At 42.2% G+C, this 23,026-nt stretch overlaps 2 protein-coding genes across 4 annotated transcripts in view; one reads left to right on the forward strand and one right to left on the reverse strand.

Annotated features, from left to right (window-relative positions):
* The window catches only part of LOC143816750 (inactive dipeptidyl peptidase 10-like), a 503,885-nt gene extending 481,081 nt beyond the window's left edge, over nt 1-22,804 (forward strand). For 2 of the 3 annotated variants that reach the window (XM_077297511.1, XM_077297512.1), the window contains exons 22-26: nt 1,032-1,131; nt 1,312-1,370; nt 1,551-1,623; nt 4,247-4,320; nt 20,065-22,804. In XM_077297511.1, coding sequence (XP_077153626.1) covers nt 1,032-1,131; nt 1,312-1,370; nt 1,551-1,623; nt 4,247-4,320; nt 20,065-20,187 — 429 coding nt within the window. In that variant the 3' untranslated portion in view covers nt 20,188-22,804. Of the gene's footprint in view, nt 1-1,031; nt 1,132-1,311; nt 1,371-1,550; nt 1,651-4,246; nt 4,321-20,064 lie in introns of all 3 variants that reach the window. The other variant, XR_013223993.1, reaches the window with a different exon arrangement.
* LOC143816749 (uncharacterized) lies at nt 11,396-15,372 on the reverse strand. The gene is made up of 4 exons (XM_077297510.1): nt 14,819-15,372; nt 13,506-13,701; nt 13,187-13,349; nt 11,396-12,422 (listed from the first exon to the last, which is right to left on the reverse strand). Exons 1-4 carry the CDS (start codon nt 14,960-14,962, stop codon nt 11,420-11,422), a joined length of 1,506 nt encoding a protein of 501 aa, XP_077153625.1. The 5' UTR covers nt 14,963-15,372; the 3' UTR covers nt 11,396-11,419.
* Nucleotides 22,805-23,026: the final 222 nt, after the last annotated feature.

Here is a 23,026-nt window from a genome sequence, read left to right on the forward strand (position 1 = left end):
GTGAAAAGTAAAGGCCATCTGTCAGTAGAATCACCCCTTCTAAACCATCTATATTGGCATGTAAGTCATAGGAAGTTGAATAAAATGATGTCTTGATATTGGTGATCCAATTTCTTATTCCAGAGACACCCATGTTTTTCTCATGTAAATGAGCTGTTCAGGACTATGGGCCGGACACTGTACTACTTGAGAATCTGACCCCAGAGATTATAATAAATAAAAGCGGGCAATACCAGTGCGAGACATGTATCTAACACACAACAGTAGAACTGAACTTTGTCTCTTAACAAACAGGTTAACAGCTGCAGCTTTCACAGGTCTGCTGTATTTCAACAAAATTGTACCACTGTCTGCCTGTGAGATGAAGATGAGAGGAACCTGCAGATGTGTCAGTAAGGGTACGCTCACACTAGCATATAAAAAAATCAGTCCCATTCTCATCCAGGAGAGCAGGACAATTTTTTCTCACTAGTCATCCGTGTGCAGTCCGTATACAATCAGTTTTTTTATTCAGCATCTATTAATCTTTTACAGAACCATTTACAGTTTGTTTCCTATGGTACAGAATTGTAATGTATCCATAAAAATCGGATGGCGTACTGATGGTCCGTATGGCATGTGATTTTTTTTTCCTTTCACCGATAAAAAATTGGATTGCACTTGCCCGATTTATACGCTAATGTGAACGAGCCCTTATAGTCACACACAGCTCTGCAGTGAGATGAGGAGAGCAGAGAGCGGCCATCACACATCACACTGGTAACTCCTTCCTTTCAGTTATAACAATCTCTGGAGGCAGATTCTCATGCAGATCAGATGCCGACTCATAGATTTGAACAGCTCATTTACATATAAGAAAAACGTGGATTTCTCTGGAATAATACATCTGATTGCAGATATCAAGGTGTCATTTTATTCAGCTTCCTATGACCTACATGCCCATATAGATGGCTTAGGAAGGACAATCCTACTGACAGATTCCCTATTAAAATAAAAAAAGCAAATATAATTGACAAATCTTTATTTTTCAGGCCTATGGTGGGTTTTTAGCTCTCAAGCTGCTCTCCCTGCCTGAAGAGCTGTTTGCTTGTGGTGTAACAGTTGCTCCTATCACAAGTTTCCACCTACACTGTAAGTATCTATTGAAAGGGTGCTGAATCCTCTGTCCCCTGATGCGATCTAACAGAAAATCCACTGCCAAAGATGTGTGGCAGTGGCTCTCTCAGATCAGGTCCTTTTGGGTTAATAAAAAATCTGATCCATATTTATATAATGAAATGTATGATCTAGTTATCTTATTTTTATGAGCAGCGGCAGTACTTGCAGAGCGTTACCTGGGGATGCCATCACAGGAAGGTTCAGTTTACACGGTATGTTTTTTTTTACTATGAAGACCATATATGTATAAAATGGAATATGTGTTTTTGATATGTCAGTTTCAACATGGTGCTTAATAAGTAGCATGATGCTCGCAGTTTATTTCAGAAGAAAGATTTATTAAAGCGTGCAGGTATCCATTATCCTACCTCTTCTTGTATTTGCCTCGCTAGGTGGCCTCTGTATTAAATAACATCCAGAGGCTACGAGGCCAGCGATTTCTTCTGGTCCATGGCACTGCAGATGGTGAGACACCCTCCATGGAATGAACAGGTGCATGTTGTTCGACTTCATTTGAAATGCATTATAACACATAGCATGAGTTTCTTGTAGAACAGGAATGCACATACATTGGGGGCTACCTATTATCTGGTACAGAAACCCATCAGCATTTGGTATTACACAACCCAATGATAATATATTGAAGAATCCATTGATTTCTGGCTGGCTGCTATGGGTTACTTCACACTTTCAGTAGATAACCCTTCTGATATGCATGATGGCTAAAGACTGTGAGAAACACTAATAAAATGCTTTCAAGCTGAAAAACAAATGAGCATCCTATTGTGTAAAGAATGCATGTGCTTTACAGTCTGACAAACAAGAAGCACTGGAAGCCAATGGTAGATCATCAGCAACATGCCAGGCTGAACTGACAAATTAGGCAGGCATTTAAAAAAAGCTGCATCCACACTGAATGACTATTGTGAAAGAGCACGAATGAGCAAAATGCCTGTTCATTGGGTGAAAAATCTTTGTGCAGCGCAAAAGATCATTATTCTCTGCGGTGTATCGACTCACACCGGCCAGAATGTGACAACCTCTGCGCATTGAACAATTGGCTACAGATCACTCCGTGTTCATTCGTTACTACAATCTGCCTGTGTAAACAGGCTATTAAATGACTGCTGATCGGTAATTGTTTACTGACCGGCGATGACTTACTGCCGCCACTCAGACCCTTATAGTTTCACCTAATAGCCTAAAAAGTCCTACCTGAGAGATCACAATGGCAGGATAATGTTTGACAAAAACATTCATTTGTGTATAAACTCCAAACTATACCATCGGAGACATTGACCGACCCATAGCTTAAGTAGGCAGTTTAAAAAATTATTCCTAAAAAAAAATCTAATTATCCTCTATCAATAGGATGGGGAAAAGTTTGTTCTTTGCTTAGTGTCTGACCATTAGAACTCCCAGTTTTCAAGATTGAGGCTGTGGAACTTCGAGAACCGAGCTCTGCAGCCCCTTCTTGAATGGAGCATAAGTATGCATGCTTGACCTCAGCGCCATTTATTTTCTATGGGAATGCCAGTGGAGGCAGAGCTCTGTGCTAAGCTTTATCAGGTAGTCAGCATTATCAATGGATAGAGCGGAGGCTGAGCATGTTCACCTTTACTCCATTGAGAACCATGTTCTCGGGGTTTCAACTCCTGAATCTCAGCAAATTAGCACATGTCCTATGGATAAGGTATAACTGAGTTTTTTGGAAGTAACCCTTTCATATTCCTGTAGACCAATGCTAGAATACTGACCAAATTCTTTACATGCAAAACAATAAAATGCATCAGGATTTATATTAGTAGAATCTATTGCACATAATATGATGTATAATGGGCATATTCCATGTGTTATCTTGGAATGAGGGTTAAAGTAGGAAAAAAACCTTGAAATAACTTTTTCAAGCTCTATACTAGAAAGAGTTGCTTATTCTAATACCCATTTTACTGCAGAGGGAAAATTGGTTTCTCAGCCTGTGCTGCCTCTAGGCAAGGGTCTGCCCATTCTATTGTTAAGAGACTGGTTTACTAAATAATTCATTTTTTTCCCATTATGTTTCATTTCACTTAAAGCATTTTTGACGAGACTGAGGAGATTTGTGATAAAAGAGGCCACGTTTGGAGTCAATACACACTTAGACCTTCCAGAAACCTATATTAGATGTTTTTAGGTAGTTCTCTGACCAGCAGTTAACAGTAGTGCCCCTCCTCCATAACAATGCTTGTTCTATTGAGCCAAACATGGGGTTAAATGTCTCCACAATAAATGGAACTATATATTATATTTCCAATTCCCTTATTTGTAGCCTTAGGTGCACAGATCTTTTTTCTAATAACATATAAAAATGTAAACATGAAATCACTACTTACCTGTATGACTTGCTAATCCCATATATCTGAATGATTGATAGTGATTGCACTAGTCAGCTTGGCTTCAGAAGATAATAATAATGTGATGTGGATGATAAGTCTGTGAGGAATACAAAATGTTTGCAAAGAAAAGATACTGCATTATGACGTTTTCTAATAATGCTTGAATATGATCTGCAATGCATTCTGCTCTAATACTGCATGTCTACTCTCGTCATTGAGCCAAACAGTCATTTCAGAATGTCTCCTGATGAAACGTAAATCATGTTGAAAATGTGAATTTCAGTCCAATTTTGAGTTGCTATTTGGATACTATACCTTGGCTGCTACACTTAGGCAGAGATCACAGGGACTGGATTCAGTCACATCTGCCAGAAACTTATGAATTGACATTTAGTTGGAAACTATATGTCACTAAGTTATATGATTAAGTCTTTTAGCAATCCACTAATTTCTGAATTTGGGATACTGACAATACGCAATTTACATGAAAATTTTTGTAGTGACTACGTGAACCCAAATCAGAATGTGCTGCTTCAAGGTTACAGGTTATAATGAGAAGATGCTAACTAGAGTAGAATTATTCATACACATATACTGTACTTCATTGATTTAAACTGTTTAGACATTTTAATTCTCCTTATAAAATGTGTTCTGCGTGTTGGTCATTAACTGTCTGCTTCCTTTTGTATTGGTTTATTTTCTTCATTTAAAAGCCAATGTGCACTTCCAACATACAGCTGAACTCCTAAGCCGTCTGCTCCTGGCTGGATCTAATGTCACTAGCAGGGTATGTCTACACTCCTAGGCTAGTTGAAAGCAACATAAAACACAGCAATAAGGGGGAAAACCAAAATTGCATAAATCTATTTTTAGCATTTGCAAATACCCAAGACTAATGCAAGCATGGATGATATATGCTCCATAATTACTGATCTGATATAGACTTGGAACCAGGAGAGGTGGTGTGTGTGTGTGTGCGTGTGTATATATAAGCATGTATATTGTAAGAAAGCAGCTGTACAGGTCTTAGGTGGGAGGTATGAGTCCCGGAAAGAAGTCTCCATCAGCGATAGGTTGCTACGAAGATTTTTTTTAATGGGACTGGATATTTGGGTCCGGGTTTGAGGAGCAGCCGAAAGAGCTGGGTGGGACTGGCTGCTCCCATATCTCCAGCCTGAAATTTGAATGGTCTATTTTAAAGTATCTGAGCTGCCTCAGTGCAGGCTGTGTATGGGCTAGTGAGTAACCAGCAAATGTGATCAGACTAAGCTTGAAGCAGGATCTGAACTGCTGTATTGTGAAGACTCTGAGATTGTTTTGTGTTCAGTGTGGAAAAGGACTGTGTTTCTTCTGTTATTTTCATTTATGCAGGAGAAAGGCTATTTATTTAATTTAAAGACTACAAGTTTGATGCTCACTAAACTTTTCCTGTTTGACAAAATAAAAACTCCTGCATGTGTGGACCCCCAGTAGCTACCAAAGAGCATGAATCCCCACAACATATATATGTGTGTGTGTTTGTGTGTGTTTGTGTGTGTGTCAGTGTCATTTTAGGTAGGTGAGGAAAGAATGCTGAAATGTTAATAGTTAGTTTTTATTTTATAGAAGTATTAATAGTTCATTTTTTTTCAGTTAACAAAATGCCAAGTGAGTAAGCATAAGAGACATCTATATCAAATCAATATTTGGTGTGATCACACTTTGCCTTCAAAACATCTTCAATTCTTCTATGCACATTTTGGAGAACTGACCATAAATCTTCTGTGGATGTTGGCTTGTGAAAATCTTGTCTCTTTATGTAATCCCACATAGACTGGATGATGTAGAGATCAGGGCTTAGTGGGGACTATATAATCACTTCCGGGACTCCTTGTTCTTATTTACATTGAATGTAGTTCTTAATTACATTGGCTGTAGGTTTTGGTGTCATAGTCCTACTGCAAAATAATATTGGGACAAATCAGATTGGGGCCTCCCTAATGGTGCTGCATGATGGATAAGTGTCTGCCTGTATTTCTCAGGATTGGAACACCATTAATCCTGACCAAATCTCCAACTTTATTTTCTGAAATTCAGCCCCAAACTTGCAAGAATCCTCCATCAAGCTTCAGTTTTACCTGTACTGATTACTGTACCACTCTTCAGCCCATTTGTGAACAAACTGCCTTCTGTTACAACCAAATTTTTCACATTTTGATTCATCAGTCCAGAGCACCTCCTGCCATTTTTCTGAACTTTCTTATGTTTTCATGCATAATTGAGTCACTTGGCCTTGTTTTGAAAGCGATTGCTTTCTTCCATGAAGACTTCTGGCCAAACTTCTATGAAACAATGGATCACACTGGTTACCACCATTTTTGAGCTGATGGCACTGCTGGATATCCTCCAATTTTGAAGGGAAGTAAGCATGATGTGTCTTTTGCCTGCTGAACTAATTTTCTTTTGTCAACCACCGTGTCCACAGTCCTCAATGTTGCCCATTTCTTGGTCTCCTCAATGCTAAGAAATACAGGCAGATACTTATCCATTATGCAATATAATCAAGGAGGCATCTAATTGGCTTCAAATGTATTCTGCCGCTTGACAACAACCCCAATGTCATTAAGAACTAACTTCAGCATAAAGAAAGACATAGAGTCCTGGAAGTGATGATATGGCCCCAACATAGCACTGATCTCAACATGATCAAGTCTGGCTGGGATTACATGAAGAGACAGAAGGATTTGCGCAAGCCTACATCCACAGAAGGTCTATGGTTAGTAACCAAGATGTTTGGAACAATCTCCCTGCTGAATTCCTACAAAAATTTTGTGAAAGTGTATCTAGGCGAATTGATTCTTTTGATGTATTTTGAATACAAAGGGTGGCCATACCAAATATTGATTTGATTTAAACTTTGTTCATTCACTCTGCTTTTTGTTAATTGATAAAAATAAATTATTTATTTACACACTTTTATTTTTGAAAATGTTCTTACTTCACAGCGAGTTTTCCACACACATGCACTATGTATGCTCATGTGTGTATGAACATATATACAGTGAAGGAAATAATTATTTGATCCCTTGCTGATTTTGTAAGTTTGCCCACTGACAAAGACATGAACAGTCTATAATTTTAAGGGTAGGTTAATTTTAACATTGATAGATAGAATATCAAAAATAAAATCTAGAAAATCACATTGTGTAAATTAGATAATCAGTAAGCAGTCTTCCCCATGATTGTGGAGCCTACTGAAACAGACTGTAAGTGACCTTTTTAAATGCTTAGGAAGCCTTTTTTGTTAATTATTCCAATTTATTCAGATAATGACTTTGGGGTTTTCATTGGCTGTATGCCATAATCATCTACATTAACAGAAATACACACTTGAAATAGATCACCCTGTTTCTAATGACTCTATATAATATATGGGTTTCACTTTTTGTATTGCAAAACTGAAATAAATTAACGTTTTGATGATATTCTAATTTAGTGAGAAGCACTTGTACTTGCTATTTTGAGCGGCCAGAAAGACACATGCTCTGTGCAACACACCAAACTTTGTGAACAATTATTAGGAAATTTGTATTTTTGATGATTAATTTTAATATTGAACAGTCCAAAAGGGTAATAAACCTGAGGAGAATATCTCTGTGTGCAGAATTATTGGGCAATTATTAGTGTGCAGAATTATTTATTATGCATCTAAATGAAAACATATATTTTCCCATCTCAATTGTTTCTTTTCATCTGTTATAGTGAGAATAATGACCAAAAACTAAAAATGTACAAAAATACATTTGATATTTTTGAAAAAAATCTCAATGACCAATATAGCCATTCTTCTTTTCAATAACAGCCTTAAGCCTCTCATCCATGGAGTCTGTCAGTTTCTTAATCTGGTGAAGGTTAACTTCTTAGGGAGCCCCAACCACAGGTCCCAAACACTCTTGAGAGGTGGACTGTTTTTCCTCACTGTAAATCTCCCATTTCAAAAGGATTTCCAAGTTCTCAGTAGGGTTTAGGTCAAGTGAGGAAGGCTAACCAAGCAGTGGAGACTTTGTGAATGTGTAATGTAGGTGTCTGGTTGCAACGCACAGAGAACACGAAGCAGGAACAGTCAGTGATCGATGTAGTTCTATTTATATACAGCAGTAACTTTACAGTGATTTAAAGTAACTGTAAAAAATTAGTGTTAGTAAGTATACAAATCAACAAGAAAACGAATAACAATAAGTTTGGAAAAGCAAAGAAAGTCTTTCACTATATAATGTTAATGTTCTTTTCACAAAGGTGGTGCGCCTAGTTGTGGGAGTCAACACGTAAATTCTCTGTGCAGCTCTGGCGCTGGTGGGGGTCACCAGGTTTTCCCGCTAGGCCGCAAGTCTCTCTATGATGTACTTTATTAACGGGCGTTGGGCCTCCCACGCACCAACCAGCCCCCTCCCAACCTGTTGTCCTAATCTCAGTCAACCTGGTACCGTAGGTTATAGCTCTAAGTGACGGCCCTGCTCATTTGCATCGTTCCCCCACAATTGCAGGCATGCCTCTCCTCTCTCAGTCTCTACTCCTCATGGATCTTATTGGCTTGACTGTTGATGGAAGTTTCTTAGGCTTGGGGAAGAGAGGACTAAAGCTCTCTCAGCGACATCGGGTCTCAGAGGCTTAACCAGTGCAGGGCATGGATCCTTGTCCTGACTAGCGTAGGTGTAACTTGGAGTTCTCTTGACCTTGCCAGGCGGTGACCGGCACCTTGGTGGCACCTCCCACTGAGGCCTGTCCCGCGACCATCTTACACTATGCAAATCAACATTAAAACGAATAACAATAAGTTTGAAATAGCAAAGAAAGTCTTTTCCTACATAACTTTTAATGTTCTTTTCGCAGAGGTGGTGCCCCCAGTCGTGGGAGTCACCATGTAAGGCTACGTTCACATTTGCGTTGTGCGCCGCAGCGTCGTCGCCGCAACGCACAACGCAAACAAAAACGCAGCAAAACGCATGCACAACGCTGCGTTTTTGGACAACGCAGATGCGTTTGTAACAAAAACCGCAGCGTTTTGCGCCGCATGCGTTTTTTGGGCACTGAGTCATTCTTCTTTCCCCACCCCAAAAAAAAACTTTCAACACAATAGATAAGGTCCACCAATGGCTAGAAGAGGGTTGGTGTTTATAATTGTGTATATATACCCTGGCAGAGATGAATTCCTCCCATTTTGCTGGTATTCATGATGGAGCGTCCCATGGACAGTATCTACATGGATATGGAGATGGATTTTGCCTTGGCTCATGCCTATGCTGTCGCCTGTTCTCATCAAAGGGAAAGGGAAAAACGGAGATGGAGTCGTCGCCGCTTTTGGATACACCCTATCTTGGAAGTCCGGGAGAGCCGTGGAGCATACCATAGCTTGTTTGGGGAACTCAATGACAACCTGGAGAAATATTTCCAATATACCAGGATGTCTCAGGACAGCTTCCGGTATCTTCTGCGTCGGGTGGAAGGATCCATTGGCAGGCAGGACACCCAGCTCCGGAGAGCTATTTCTGCAGAGGAGCGGCTGCTGGTGACTCTACGGTACGTAGCTGTTTGAATGACTGTGATATGTTCTTCCCTTTTTTTTTTTTTTTAGGGTTTAGTATGGTCAATGTACTTTTGTAAATTACAATGTACTTTTATAAATTATGTACTTTAATGTAATAATTTCTTTCTCTTCTTGGCAGTTTCCTGGCTACCGGAGAGACCTTGAGATCCCTTCATTTTCAGTTCAGGATTGGAGTCTCCACTCTCTCCGGAATTATTGCTGAGACATGCCGCGCTTTGTGGGATAATCTTCGTGATGAATTTTTACCCGTCCCTACAAGAGAAATCTGGGAGGCCAACGCCGAGAAATTTGAGGAAGTGTGTTCGTTTCCAAACTGTATTGGCGCAGTGGACGGAAAGCACATTCGTATTACCAAGCCAGGGAAAAGTGGATCCATGTTCTACAACTACAAAAAATACTTTTCCACTGTGCTAATGGCAATTGCCGGTGCCGACTGCCGTTTTCTTGCAGTGGACATTGGTGCGTTTGGCCGTGCAAATGACTCGAGCACATTTAAAGAGTCGGATATGGGCCAAAAATTGTATAGCAACAATTTTAATTTCCCACAGCCACGACCTCTTCCCCACACCGAAGGCCCTGCGATGCCCTTGGTTGTGGTTGGGGATGAGGCATTCCAAATGTCTGCCAACCTATTGAAACCCTACTCCAGTCGGGGCTTGGACCACACCAAAAGGGTTTTCAATTATAGACTGTCCAGGGCCAGAAGGACTGTGGAGTGCGCCTTTGGCATCCTTGTCTCCAAATGGCGGATATTAGGATCTGCCATTAATCTGAAAACTGAGACAGTGGATGAGGTGGTGAAGGCGTGTGTGGTTCTCCACAATTATATTCTGACCAAAGAGAGACTGAATGTGGAACTGGATGAACCCATAGCCAACCCATTGCCCGATTACCAGGATCATCCTCTGAGGACAAGTGTGGAAATTGCACAGATGAGGGATCGTTTTGCGGCCTATTTTGTGTCAGATGTTGGCCGTGTGTCATGGCAAGATACAATGGTGTAGTGTTTATGTTTTACTCTTGGACTTTATTCGGGATTTAACTACACCAATTAATCCCTGTATTGTGATTGTACTAAGAATATAATATGGTAATAAACTAATTCTACATTATGTGCAATATCCGTTTTGGTTGGTTTGCTTATGTCAAATTTGGCATCTACCTATTGTTCAGTAATGTAATGTGCCTTATCTGAAAAACCCTTTTTTTCAAAATGTTGTTGTTTAATAAAAATTTTTCTTCAGTTTTCTACCCTGCTTCAAAGTACAAATTTATACCATACCATATAACATATGTATTGGTTTGTCAGATTGCCGTTTATCGTTGTGTTTGACAGCAAAAACAACGATACCAGCGATGTTTTACAATGATAACCATGGTAAACATCGGGTTACCAAGCGCAGGCCCGCGCTTAGTAACCCGATGTTTACCATGGTTACCAGTGTTAAATGTAAAATTAAAATTAAAAAAACATATACTCATCTTCACGTCCCCCGGCGTCCGCTTCCTTCACTGACTGAGCGCCGGCCGTAAAGTGAATGCACAGCACAGCGTTGATGTGACCGCTTTGCTGTGAGGGACGTCACTCAGTCAGTGCAGGGAAGCTGATGCCGGGGGATGCGATTGTGAGTATATGTTTTTTGGTCTTCCTTTAACACTGGTAATCAGGGTAAACATCGCAAGTGCGCCCTGCGCTTAGCAACCCGATGTTTACCATGGTTACCCGGGGACCTCGGCATCGTTGGTTGCTGGAGAGCTGTCACACAGACAGCTCTCTAGCGACGAAATAGCGATGCTGCAGTGATCTGCATCATTGTCTGTTTTGCTGCAGCATTGTTAAGTGTGATGGTACCTTTATGGTATGTGTCCACGTTCAGGATTGCATCCGGATTTGATCAGGTTTTTTCATCAGTATTTGTAAGCCAAAACCAGGAGTGGAACAATTAGAGGAAAAGTAGAATAGAAACATATGCTCCACTTCTGTATTTATCACCCACTCCTGGTTTTGGCTACAAATATTGATTTAAAATCATGACCAAATCCGGATGCAATCCTGAGCATGGACACATACCCTTAGTGTTTGAAAACACCTCATACAGCAATGAGAGACACACCCAAAAAGTTAAAATTAAAAAAGCCAAAAATACTGTCTGTCATTGCATATATGAGGTGTTTGAAGCACAAAATATGTGTACGGCGCACGGCGTGAATTGCCGATAAGTGTACTTGAAAATAAGAACAAATGTTGTATCCAAAAAACAAATTTTTATTGGGGGGTAACAGAAAAAAAAGGGGAAACAAATTAGGGGGTATCAAAATTAATATCTGCTACCAGCGGTGACTGGTATCGGTGTTTTTTTGTACGGGGAGGGGAACAGGAAGAGGAGGAGGAGCCATAGTCAAGGAGGCTGGAAGGCAGGTCCAACCCCTCCGCAGGGTATACTGGGGAAACCGGATCATCTGTAGGGGAGGGAGGAGGCAACACAAGACGCTGGTATTTTTTTTGGCCCTGGCTGCTCCTGCTGCGGCTCGAGCCATGGTGAGAAGTTGGAGTCTCTACTGGAGCAGCCAGAGCCTCACTGACTGCCTCTTTATGCCTCCTCTTTTTTGTGTGCTTGCTTCCTCCTGCGTCAGCTCCCCCAGATTCACTCCTACGGCCCCCAGAATCACTCCTACGGGTGGATGAGGGCCTGGCAGGAGCAGGAGTCGGCGGCACAATGGTATGGTGCCTGTGGTGGCGTCGCTCGGCACTTGGACCTCGGTGGGGTGGCTGGAGTGGCTCTGCAGCAGTAGTCGGAGTCACGCTAGCCAGCGACGGTACTACTGGCAGTGTCGCTGACTGCATGCGCCGAGACTGCTGCAGAGCCCTCACGTAGGAATTGTTGCAGTCCTGCATCACCGAAATCTGGAGTTCCGGCGTAAGGTTTTCCACCATGCCTTTAGCAATTGTACTTAAAAAATGCTTTGCCGGATTTGAGAGCTCGGCTTCCAGGTTTTCAAGGCGCCGTTCCATACTGGACATTTTATCGCTCAACGCCTTGAAACCGTTCTGGAACACCGTGCTCAAGTGCAAAAATTCGGGCATGACTGACCTGTCCGAGGCCCGCTGGCGCTGTCGGGAATTCCCGAACGAAGGTGCGCCAGAGGCCTCGGGCAGGGGAAAACCTGATGTACCGGCAGCCGGTTCTCCAGATGATGGTGGTGCAAGCCAGCTGTCGCTGTGGGAGGGCTGTGACGGGTCAGATGGCGATCCATGAAGTTCCGCTTCACAGGGGGGAGCTCGCTGGAGGGTGCTGCTGTGTGTCCTGTGAAAAGAAAAGGAAAAAATTCGTCTTCAATTAAGAACATATCACATACGCCAACTCCTGTCAAAAAAAATTACATGACACATCAAAACATTACAATCCCCTGTCTCTCAGTCTGTGTGGCCTATAATAAATTGCTGATTGTTATCGCCAGCTGACCATTAGGGCTCACGATAACAATCATGGACATACCTACGGCAGAAAATGAATGTTCATTCACGTTGGCAAAGGCAATGCATACCCCTGTCATCGTAAAACAAAAAATTTCGAGATGCTGCCTATGTCGCAAAAATAGTATAGAATTTAAATTCAAGAAGCCAATTTAAAAACCAAAAACTAAAAAAAATTACTTTGCTGATCTGATCGCAGGAATGGCCATGACGTTAGGATCATGTGATCGAGACGTCATCATTATTCCTGCAATCAGAACTACACTGACTCAGAACTTAACCTGTCATGGACTACAAGGACTCCCGCTTAACCCCAAAAAATATGGGCTATATACCATTCCACTAGGGAAAAAGGATGGCCAATATGCTACGCTGACTACATGGATGGGCAATACACTATGTTCCTGGCAAATAAACTATGTGGATACGTGGCTAGAACGTGTACTATGTGGCTGCGATATAGTGGCCTGGCAATATACTATGTGTATGCGCAATGTACGTGGCTGGGCAATGTACTATGTGGCTGTGCAATATTATGTGTCTGTGCAATGTACAATGTGGCTGTGCAATATGCTATGTGGATTAAATACTTACTGTCGGCGGGAAAGGATGGGTCTCAGGAATTGTAGTGCCCGGTTATATTTATATGGCACAGACTTGCCCGCCGCAGCACCACTCCGCGATTGCTCCTCCTCTGCTCGGAGCCCCTTATTGAAACGGTCCTTCATGGATCGCCATCTGGTCCTCAACTTTTTAACTGTGAATGCAAACAAACAAAAAAAAGGTTACATATCTCGAATTTTACAAGGATAAAACAACCATGTGCGATGCAAAGTTTAGGCGTTGATCGCATCACACACGGTTGTGTTTATCCTGGCAAGATGGGTCATAGCAGCGTCTCAACAATACTCACTAAAGGTGCCTTTGTCTGTCGCTGAGGCACTGTCAAAGCCATCCCACAGCGACTTTGCCACCTCTGTCCACAAACGTCTCGACACCACCTGGTCCATGTGCCGGGGGTCACGGCTGTCCCACAATGGGCCACGCTCCTGGATGCTGGAAATCAGGAGGTCAACATCGATACTTTCCATGTGGTCCCGTTGTGAAACCTAGAAAAATTTGAAAAAAAAAAGATTACAAATATGCAAATATTAACAAGCACCAGCACCTGGCATGATTTGTACCTTTGCCCTATCCTTGGACATTTGATGTATGTATATTTATGTTTTCTACACCTGTATTTTGGAGTGTTTGTGTGCAGGGAGTTCAACTTTATGTAAAGCCCCCGTCTCACATAGCGAGATCGCTAGCGAGATCGCTGCTGAGTCACAAGTTTTGTGATGCAACAGCGACCTCAGTAGCGATCTATGTGTGACACGTACCAGCGATCAGGCCCCTGCTGTGAGATCGCTGGTCGTGTTGGAATGGCCTGGACCTTTTTTTGGTCGTTGAGGTACCGCTGACATCGATGAATCGGTGTGTGTGTGACACAGATCCAGCAATGTCTTCACTGGTAACCAGGGTAAACGTGGGGTTACTATGCAGGGCCGCAGTAACTCGATGTTTACCCTGGTTACCAGCGTAAATGTACAAAAAAATAACAGTACATACTCACCATCTGATGTCCGTCAGATCCCTTGCCGTCTGCTTCCTGCTCTGACTGTCTGCCGGCCGTAAAGTGAGAGCACAGCACAGCAGTGACGTCACCGCTGCGCTCTGCTATCACTGTTCGGCGGCACTGTCAGAGCAGGAACGCAGACGGCAAGGGACCTGACGGACATCAGAAGGCGAGTATGTACTGGTTTTTTTTTTTTGGTAACCAGGGTAAACATCGGGTTACTAAGCGCGGACTTGCGCTTAGTAACCCGATGTTTACCATGGTTACCCGGGTGCTGCAGGGGGACTTCGGCATCGTTGAAGACAGTTTCAACGATGCCGAAGTCGGTACCCTGATCGTTGGTCGCTGGAGAGAGCTGTCTGTGTGACAGCTCCCCAGTGACCACACAACGACTTACCAACGATCACGGCCAGGTCGTATCGCTGGTCGTGATCGTTGGTAAATCGCGACGGGGCCTTTACCTTCCCCCAATACTTGCTGCCCTGAAAAGCTATAATGTAATTAAACTTAGTAAACATCCCTAGTTAAACCAGGATGCTACTCAAATGTAATGTTCCTCACAGCAGGATGCTACTCAAAAAAAAATATCCCCAAAAAAATATACTCACTCGCCGGCCTGACGCCACATCAAGGCCCCGACCTCTCTGCTCCCGCTGACTGCCTTCCCCCTCACTTGAAGAAGCCTGTAAAAATTGAATACAAAAATTATTGTCAATGGTACAAATGGCATTGAATATTAAGCAACTAGACATAATTACTCACCGCACTCCCCCTCGCCGATTGCCTACACTCTGACTCACTCGCCATTCTTGCAAGTTTGATCTGCAATGAAAAAATTAGCAAAAATTCATATCCAAAGAACAAAAAATTAAAACAAGCACAATTGACTGTTGACTGATAGATAGATATGGGAATGCAAACTGAAAAAAGCGACACCACAACGCCATACATTGCAAGAGAACACAATAGAAGAAACAATCCAAGAATAGACCCAAAAAATTTTTAAAAACAAAAGACACCAATGTCCAAATTTTAAAATATTAAAAAACTGTACAGGGAAAAAAAGGCACAATGAAATAGCAAACTGCACGCCATACTTTACAATACCAACAAGACATGATCCAAAACAACACCATCTGGTGACATCTACCACAGAAATACATCTTGAAAAGGAGAAAAATACCATTCTAGATAATAAGCAATAAACATTACGGGACAACCGCTGTTAAAAATACAGCAACCCAAAATATAAACCATAAAATAGAAAAGAAAACACATTAAATTTTACATAGAAAAATGGCCACACCAAAAAAAAAAAAAATTTATACTACACACTTGGCAATGAAAAGTCAAGGAAGGAGATATATGCCATACGGAAAATGACGTAAAATCATCATAGATAAAAAAAAAAAAAAAAAAGGAAAATACAATTGAAAATAGAATGGCATAGCAGCACGAAACAATACAATACAAATGAAACATCATAAATGTAGCCCCCCCACCAGCAAGAAAAGACACTCAAGGAAAGAAAAATAAATGCCAACAACATAAAAAACACAGCAAGACATGAGCCAAGAAAACGCCATACGGATACCCCCAACAATAGAAACCAGAAAAAGACATGCAACAGAAATTAAACAATAAAAAATCTTGCAAAAAAAAGACATTGAACAAACGCATGACACCAGAACAACCAAAAATCCATTAAAAAACCAAGCAAGGCCGAAAACAAGAAACGCCAGCATATAACGCCAGAAGTACATCAAAACCAGATTAAAAACACAATTTTTCAATAACAACACGCAGTGCCATAACCGTAAAATACCACACACCAAACATTGCACAAATTAAATCAAAATCAAGAAAGAAAAAACAGAATAAAAAATATGCAAAGAGAAATATATACTTACAGGTTTGGCAAGCAGATTCTCCTCTCTGTCTTTTCTCCTCACAGTCTGGTCAGCACTGAATAGCCTTGTGAAAGACAATGCCAACCCCCTTTTTTTTTTATCTATATAGTGCTTTTTTTAAGTGTCTAGACAAAGTCTAGACAATGTTTTGCATTTTTTATTGGAAAACGCATGCGTCGTACAACGCACCACGACGCAAGTACTTGCGTCGTCTGCGTTGTCAATGCAAGTCAATGGGAAAAAAGGCGCATCGACGACACAAACACGACGCAAAGACGACGCATGCGTTTTTTAAAAAGTCTGCGCCGCCCAAAAAATGCAACATGTTGCGTTTGCCGCGCCCTGACAGGTGCGCCCTAACGCCGCATGCGGCATACAACGCAACAAAACGCATGACAACGCATGTACATGCGGCGCCATGCGGCCCCAATGTTAAAGATAGGGACGCACGACGCATGCGTTTTCTTGCGGCGACGACGCTGCGGCGCACAACGCAAATGTGAACGTAGCCTAAGTTCTCTCTGCAGCTCTGGCTCTAATGTGGGTCACTGGGTTTTCCCGCTTGGTCGCAAGTCTCTGACAAAGTTTATTAACATGCGTTGGACCTCCCACGCACCAACCGTTCCTCTCCCAACCTGTTGTCCTAATCGCAGCCAACCCCGAAACCGTAGGTGATAGCTGGAAATGATGACCTTGCTCACTCGCATCGTTCTTCTGCAATCACAGTCATGCCTCTCCTACCACAGTCTTCTCGCGTATTTTCTCAGCTTGATCGCTGGCTGAAGTCTGATAGGCTCGGAGCAGAGAGGACTAGGACTTGGCTTCTGACAGGAGACATTGGGTATCGGAGGCTTGAGCAGTGCAGGGCGCAAAACCTGGTTCTGACCAGCGTAGGCGGAACTTGGAGTTCTCCTGAGAGGAATCCGGTCCTTGCCAGGCGATGACCTGCACCTTGATGGCGTAGACTTCCCACTGAGGTCTGCTCCGATATCTTTCCTGATGCCAAATCTGCCTTCGGTTTGGTGCCCTGAGCTTTCATATCAAGGAAGTCCTTCCTGTGGGTCACCTGATCAGGTCCAGCACACAAAGTTGCTACTCCTGCAAATCTTCCTGCACAATTTGGTTCTGCTTGATTTCACCTGGCTAGCAGATGGCAGTCTCTCCTCCTTAATGGCACATCCTGCAAGGGCTCTTCAGGGATATCACTGCTTCTTATTACATTTGCGATGGAGCATTGTCCTGCATAAAAATCATGGTTTTCTTGAAAGATGCAGACTTTTTCTTTTACCACTGCTTGAAAAACATGTCTTCCAACCATCTACGTTGCTGGCTTTTGAGTCAAAGTGGAGGTATATGCCTGTTACTGAACCAGGTATGAGCCCGTCTATCTGGTTCAACAAGAGTCGTTCCCATCTCATCAGTTTATAAAACGTTTGAAAAATAGGTCTTCAGATATATCTTGGCCCCATCTTGACTTTTCAACTTTTGTGTCTTGTACCGATGTGGTCGGGTTTCACCTTCCTTTACCTTGGTCATGCCTCTGAGCACTGAACACTGTGTACTTCTGGGCACTCTAAGGAGGTTGCAGTTCCGGAATATGACAGGACTAGAGGATAATGGCTTCCTGGTCCCTTTATGCTTGATTCTTCTTAAATCTTTGTCAGTTAATGTGCCGCTTCTTTTCTCAACACGTTTTTGCAGCGCCCCAGGGTCCTGGTCATTGCAGTAATATCATTCTCCTCTAGGGGGAGTGATGTTACGTTTGGAGGCAATAAAGCAGATCTCTTTACCAGGTATCACAAACATACAACACATTTCATACTCCAGTCCACCAGGGGGAGCTATGCTCCTATTTATTAGGGCACTCTTCACACTTAGGTAAAACTGGTGGCCTGGAGAGGAAGTTAGGCAGTTGCTGGCTGAGCTTCAGCTCAAGTAGTTGGTCCCTGACAAGGGTGGGAACCTGTCAGAGGTCTAGACAGAGGGTCATGGAGCTGCGCCTGCCCCACGTGTGGCAGTTGCTAAGAAAGGACACGAACAGAGAACTGTATTGCAGAGAGGGTGAGAAAGTAGTCATAGCAAAAGGAGTGGAAACCAGAAGGAGTTCTGCCCTGCACAGGCTGCCTCCTTCTGAGGCGCAGGATCCCGGTAGCCGGAACACCGAGGGAGCAACAGTCCTTTATACCTTGCTCCAGAGACCGGCAGGACAGCTAATTGCAAGTTACTGATCCGCCCTATACCCAGGAGGCAAGGTGGCAAGGTGGCACCCATGAGAGGCCGGGGCATGATAGAGTCCCTGTAAAAAGCCTCAAGCCACCGGTCATACGGGTTTGTCCTATCCATCTGGGGGACAGAGAGAGAGATAACATCGATAATATCTACAACATCTGTGAGGACCTTATGAGAGGCTTAGCAGTATGGTACTACAACACCCAGGTGCTAGAGGAAGGCTACTGATTTCTACTTGGACAAGGGGACTCTGAATTTACCTCCAAACCGTCCGGACTCTGCCTGCCCTGTGATCTGGTGCTCTGGACTGTGGATGCTGAAGCCTTCAGTAAAGAGGTAAAGAGACTGCAACCTTGTGTCCTCGTTCTTCACTGCGCCTCTCACCATCCACCATCTACACACTGGGAAGCCCTGGGGACATACTTCACCTGTGGGAAGGTATACCATCTAGCTGCCATAACATCACCCCAGCGGACCCCTAAGCAGCGTCGGTCACCCTGACCGAATACCACAGGTGGCGTCACGAACACAAACTCTATCCCTGTAAAGACCTTTCCCTTTACACGGACGTCCCTAGGGCCACGGACCGGGTCAGCCACCGTGACATCCCCCTTGAGAACCGAAGGACCCGGTACAGAGTACCCCTAGCCCTTGGGGTGCTCCATTTTTCCAACCCTGTTGATTATTTGCAACAAAACTTTTGGGTGGTTTTGTGTTCACACCTTATATATTAGCAATTCCAAGAGTGCTGCATCCCTCTGTAAAACTTGTAACAATATTTGACTTTTCTGAGTCAGTTAAATCTTTTTTTTGGCTCATTTTGCCTCTGGAAAACAAGCTGAATAATAATTCTGCACACCTTGATAAAGGATGGTGATATCATTAGGCCTCATTCTCCTCATTACACAGATACACATCACCTGATCAGATTCATCCAATAAGCATTCAAGTTTATACAGCTCTGAGTTGGAAAAACGGAATAAAAAGGATGATATGGTCAAAATTATCACATGCCTAATAATTGTGCACACTGTGTATTACACACACATACCCAGTTTTCCCAAACACCTGACAGGTAACATTCTTGCACACCTCCCTGGGTATCTACTACCCCCAGCTTATTTTGTATCCTACACATCCCTATACAGTACACTATACAGACTGATAAACTGATAAGCAACTTTTCCTGATTATAGAGAAGGATGGAGGAACAGCAAATACTTTCCCTCCATTTCTTTCACCTGCACATCATTCTGTGGAGCCCCAAACAAGGAGGAATACTGTGCAATGCTGCCATCTAATGAGTGCACTAATATTCACTATATACCTACTGGACAGAATAATAATGTTTGCTAAGATCGAGGGAAAACAAAATTATTACAGCTTTCACACTGCCTGACTTGCGGGCCCACTAGTATCAGGACCCATTATATTTTGCAGCACTTTATAGACCTCATCAAAAGCCAAAAATTTATATACAATCCAAAATAAAGAATGAGGTTGTCTTATTATTCCAGAAAGCATGTGAGGGTGAGTGGTATTCCTTCTGAATGTGACTTGCTGGGAATCCTCTAGGACTATATATATATATATATATATATATATATATATATATATATATATATATATGTGTATATATATATATATATATATATATATATATATATGTAGACATAATATTATTGGTATAATTATTTGTTTTCTCTTGCTACCAGATTTATCCCGATGAGGACCATTTCTTCCTATCGAAGGACAGCCAACACCACCTGAGCCTGTCAGTAGTGTCCTATCTGCAGAGCTGCCTTCAGAGCGCAGACATCAGCCAGAGAGAACAGTGAGCGCGGACACTGTGAGACTGACGTAGAGCACAAGTTGTGGATGGTCTAACAAGAAGCCAGGATGGACATAATAGATGCATCTGCTGAAAATTTTAGTGGCCAAATCATCCCAACATTAAACACTGAACTTATGACTTGACAAGTGGTGGTGAATATCATCGCCTCTCTGATGAAAACGGATTAAGTATCCAAATTGATACAGAGAATACATATCAATCATACAACCATCATGTGACTTCTATCTAAAGTTGGCCATATACATAAGATAGACATTAGGCATGCAGATATCACCCCAACCTACTTCCATATACATTCAATACGTATGCGAAATTCATCAAAGAATGCTTGTTTATATCAATGGGAACAAGGAGATGCTTCTAGTAAGGGCTAATCGACCTGAAGTATGCCCAATCCTCAGATTATAACAAAAAATTTCATTTGGGCATCCCTATGAACATTAGAATGTGAACAGAATCCACCAACAGAACATGACACATGGTTTTGGATTGATTGTAGAAACTTCCAATACTAATAGCTATGTTAAACTGCTGGGTTGTTCTCTAACTGTACACATCATCAAAGCCCTCCATGTGTATGTTCCTGGATGGGAAACAATTAGATTGACAGGACACTGGATGGAAATAGATTGGTGGTTAATGTTTTTTACCTTTTACTTGTGTATTTCTGCATGTTAAGCAAACAGTCTATAAACTGTACATTTAATTTGCACACAAGAAACCGATTAGAAACTAAAGCCACATGTTGTACAAAACCATATACCCTGTTGTAACTTGTTGTGTCATTGTCAATTACATAGAATGTCAGGAATTAAAATGGGTTGTCAGGTCTTAGGGGCAGACAATCCATATTCCTTGTGCGAGGATCACATTGCAATCCTATGACTGATCGTCAGATAGAGTGACTGCAGACTTGCACCTTAAGGCAGCACATCCCCTTTAAGTAGGTAAACGAAGATGCTTGGTGACTATAGAATGAAATACAAGCTGCACAGAATATATGTTTAGCTAAGATCACATGTCCATTGGCAAGTTCTGTAGGAACATAAAAATGGAAATTGTGTGCAGAAGTGATCCATTGCATCAGTCATGCAAACAATAGCAGAGTGGTCCCACTGTTTATTATGGATCCGTTTGCGTACCATCATTTAGAACGGAAGGAAACATTTAAAGGGGGTATCAGGGACTTTACAAAAAATGTATCTAAGCACTAGCAGACAACTTACCTGCCTGTTATGCACGGTGTCGTTCTCTCCAGGCACAGACCGCTCCTGCCAGGGATTCAGCTGCCTCTGCTGACGCGACGGGCTTAGACTTCTATGGTCATTTTGATTGACAGCCAGCTCCCCCAGTTAGGCAGTGGGGATCCGGCTGTCAATCAGAATGACCTCGGAAGCCCCGTCCTGTCTACAGAGCGGACCAAAAAAGAAACCTTCGCTCTGTAGACTCGTCATCAGCAAAGGTTTCTGAATCACCAGCAGGAGCGGTCTGTGAACAGCGCCGTGCACAACAGGCAGGTAAGCTGCAATTATCTGCCTGTTAGTGCTTAGATCCTTTTTTTTTTTTGTAAAGTTCTATCTATCCCCTTTAACATGTTGGAGTATGTTATCCATCCTAAAAAAATGGACATCAAACAGAAACCAAATAAACCCAGTGATTATAATCAACAGGGCCCTTCTACATCCGTTTGCATAACTGATGCAAGGAATCACTTTTTGCACACAAATTCCTAAAACAGATCTGACAAATAGGATGTGCTAATGGACATGTGAATGGAGCCTTACACATCTGTACAAATATTACATGTGAGTCATCACACAAACATATGGGTTAGAATTGCATCATAACTCTCGCTTCTAATTATTGTTTTCAAGGGCTGCCATGCGAATTCTGTCTCTTGTCATGTATGTAAATAATATTTCTTTTCAAGAAGGTCTTGTCTTTTATTTCTTGTTGGAGGGTGGGCAATTCATTCAGCGGGTAATAGATATGAATCGGTGCTGCCCAGATACTGTTATCAAAACTTACCTATTATTAGAATGCGATTAAAATGCCCGTTTGTCAGGTGTAATGATTTTTAAAGGGGTATTCTCAACATGTTTCTTCAGCAGCACACAGCTCTACATATCTTTACTTCTTTGTTGCAGGGGAGCAGCCCCATTCTGCTTGAGTGACAGTTCTGGTCGGTATGCTTCTGCTACTTTGACACACTTAGGTCTGTCAGTGCCCATCACTTTACTTGCATATAGGAATAACAGAACCTTATAACAAGCAAATGGCTTGGTTAAGTGAGAGAAGTCATCATGAAACGAGCAGCTAAGTGCTGTAAAGAAATGAAGGGACTCTAGAGTGGTGGCTGATATCTCAGGAGTTATGCCCCAGTCTGGAATGTAACTATTGCACATACTTGGCCAAGTTCAAAACTCATAGGCATCAAGCTCTACATTATGAAAGAGAAAAGCTCTTGCAGCAGGAGAATGACAAACAAAAAAACTATAGCAGTGAAGAAACGCACATAGGGTCTTATCCGACAATTTCAGAATCTGATAATCAGAAAACTGCTCACCTGGTACCCCTTTGATAGGGCATATAAAAGTCAGCTGCCGCAGATCCACGGGTCAAGGATTGACCATATCAGAAACCATATAAAGAATTTTTGTGGATATTGTCCGCACTGCTGAACAAATGGAAATCCGGACATATTGATCAAAAGGAATGGTGGTTTTATTCAACGCATTTCATATGTATGTGGTATTTCCTGAGGAAGAAGTCATGTACAGACTTTGAAATGCGTTGAATAAAACCACCATTCCTTTTCATTA

Source organism: Ranitomeya variabilis, chromosome 3 (genome assembly GCF_051348905.1).
Source record: "Ranitomeya variabilis isolate aRanVar5 chromosome 3, aRanVar5.hap1, whole genome shotgun sequence".
Taxonomy (NCBI): domain Eukaryota; kingdom Metazoa; phylum Chordata; class Amphibia; order Anura; family Dendrobatidae; genus Ranitomeya; species Ranitomeya variabilis.

What these genes read in the sequence shown, in the direction of transcription:
- LOC143816749 (XM_077297510.1), bottom strand. Translation starts at nt 14,962, where the DNA reads ATGTCTAGTTGCTTAATATTCAATGCCATTTGTACCATTGACAATAAT. An exon ending in GACAGACAAAGGCACCTTTA is followed by an intron (nt 13,350 to 13,505) that starts GTGAGTATTGTT and finishes TTGCATTCACAG; the next exon opens with TTAAAAAGTTGAGGACCAGA. An exon ending in CCCATCCTTTCCCGCCGACA is followed by an intron (nt 12,423 to 13,186) that starts GTAAGTATTTAA and finishes TTCTTTTCACAG; the next exon opens with GACACACAGCAGCACCCTCC.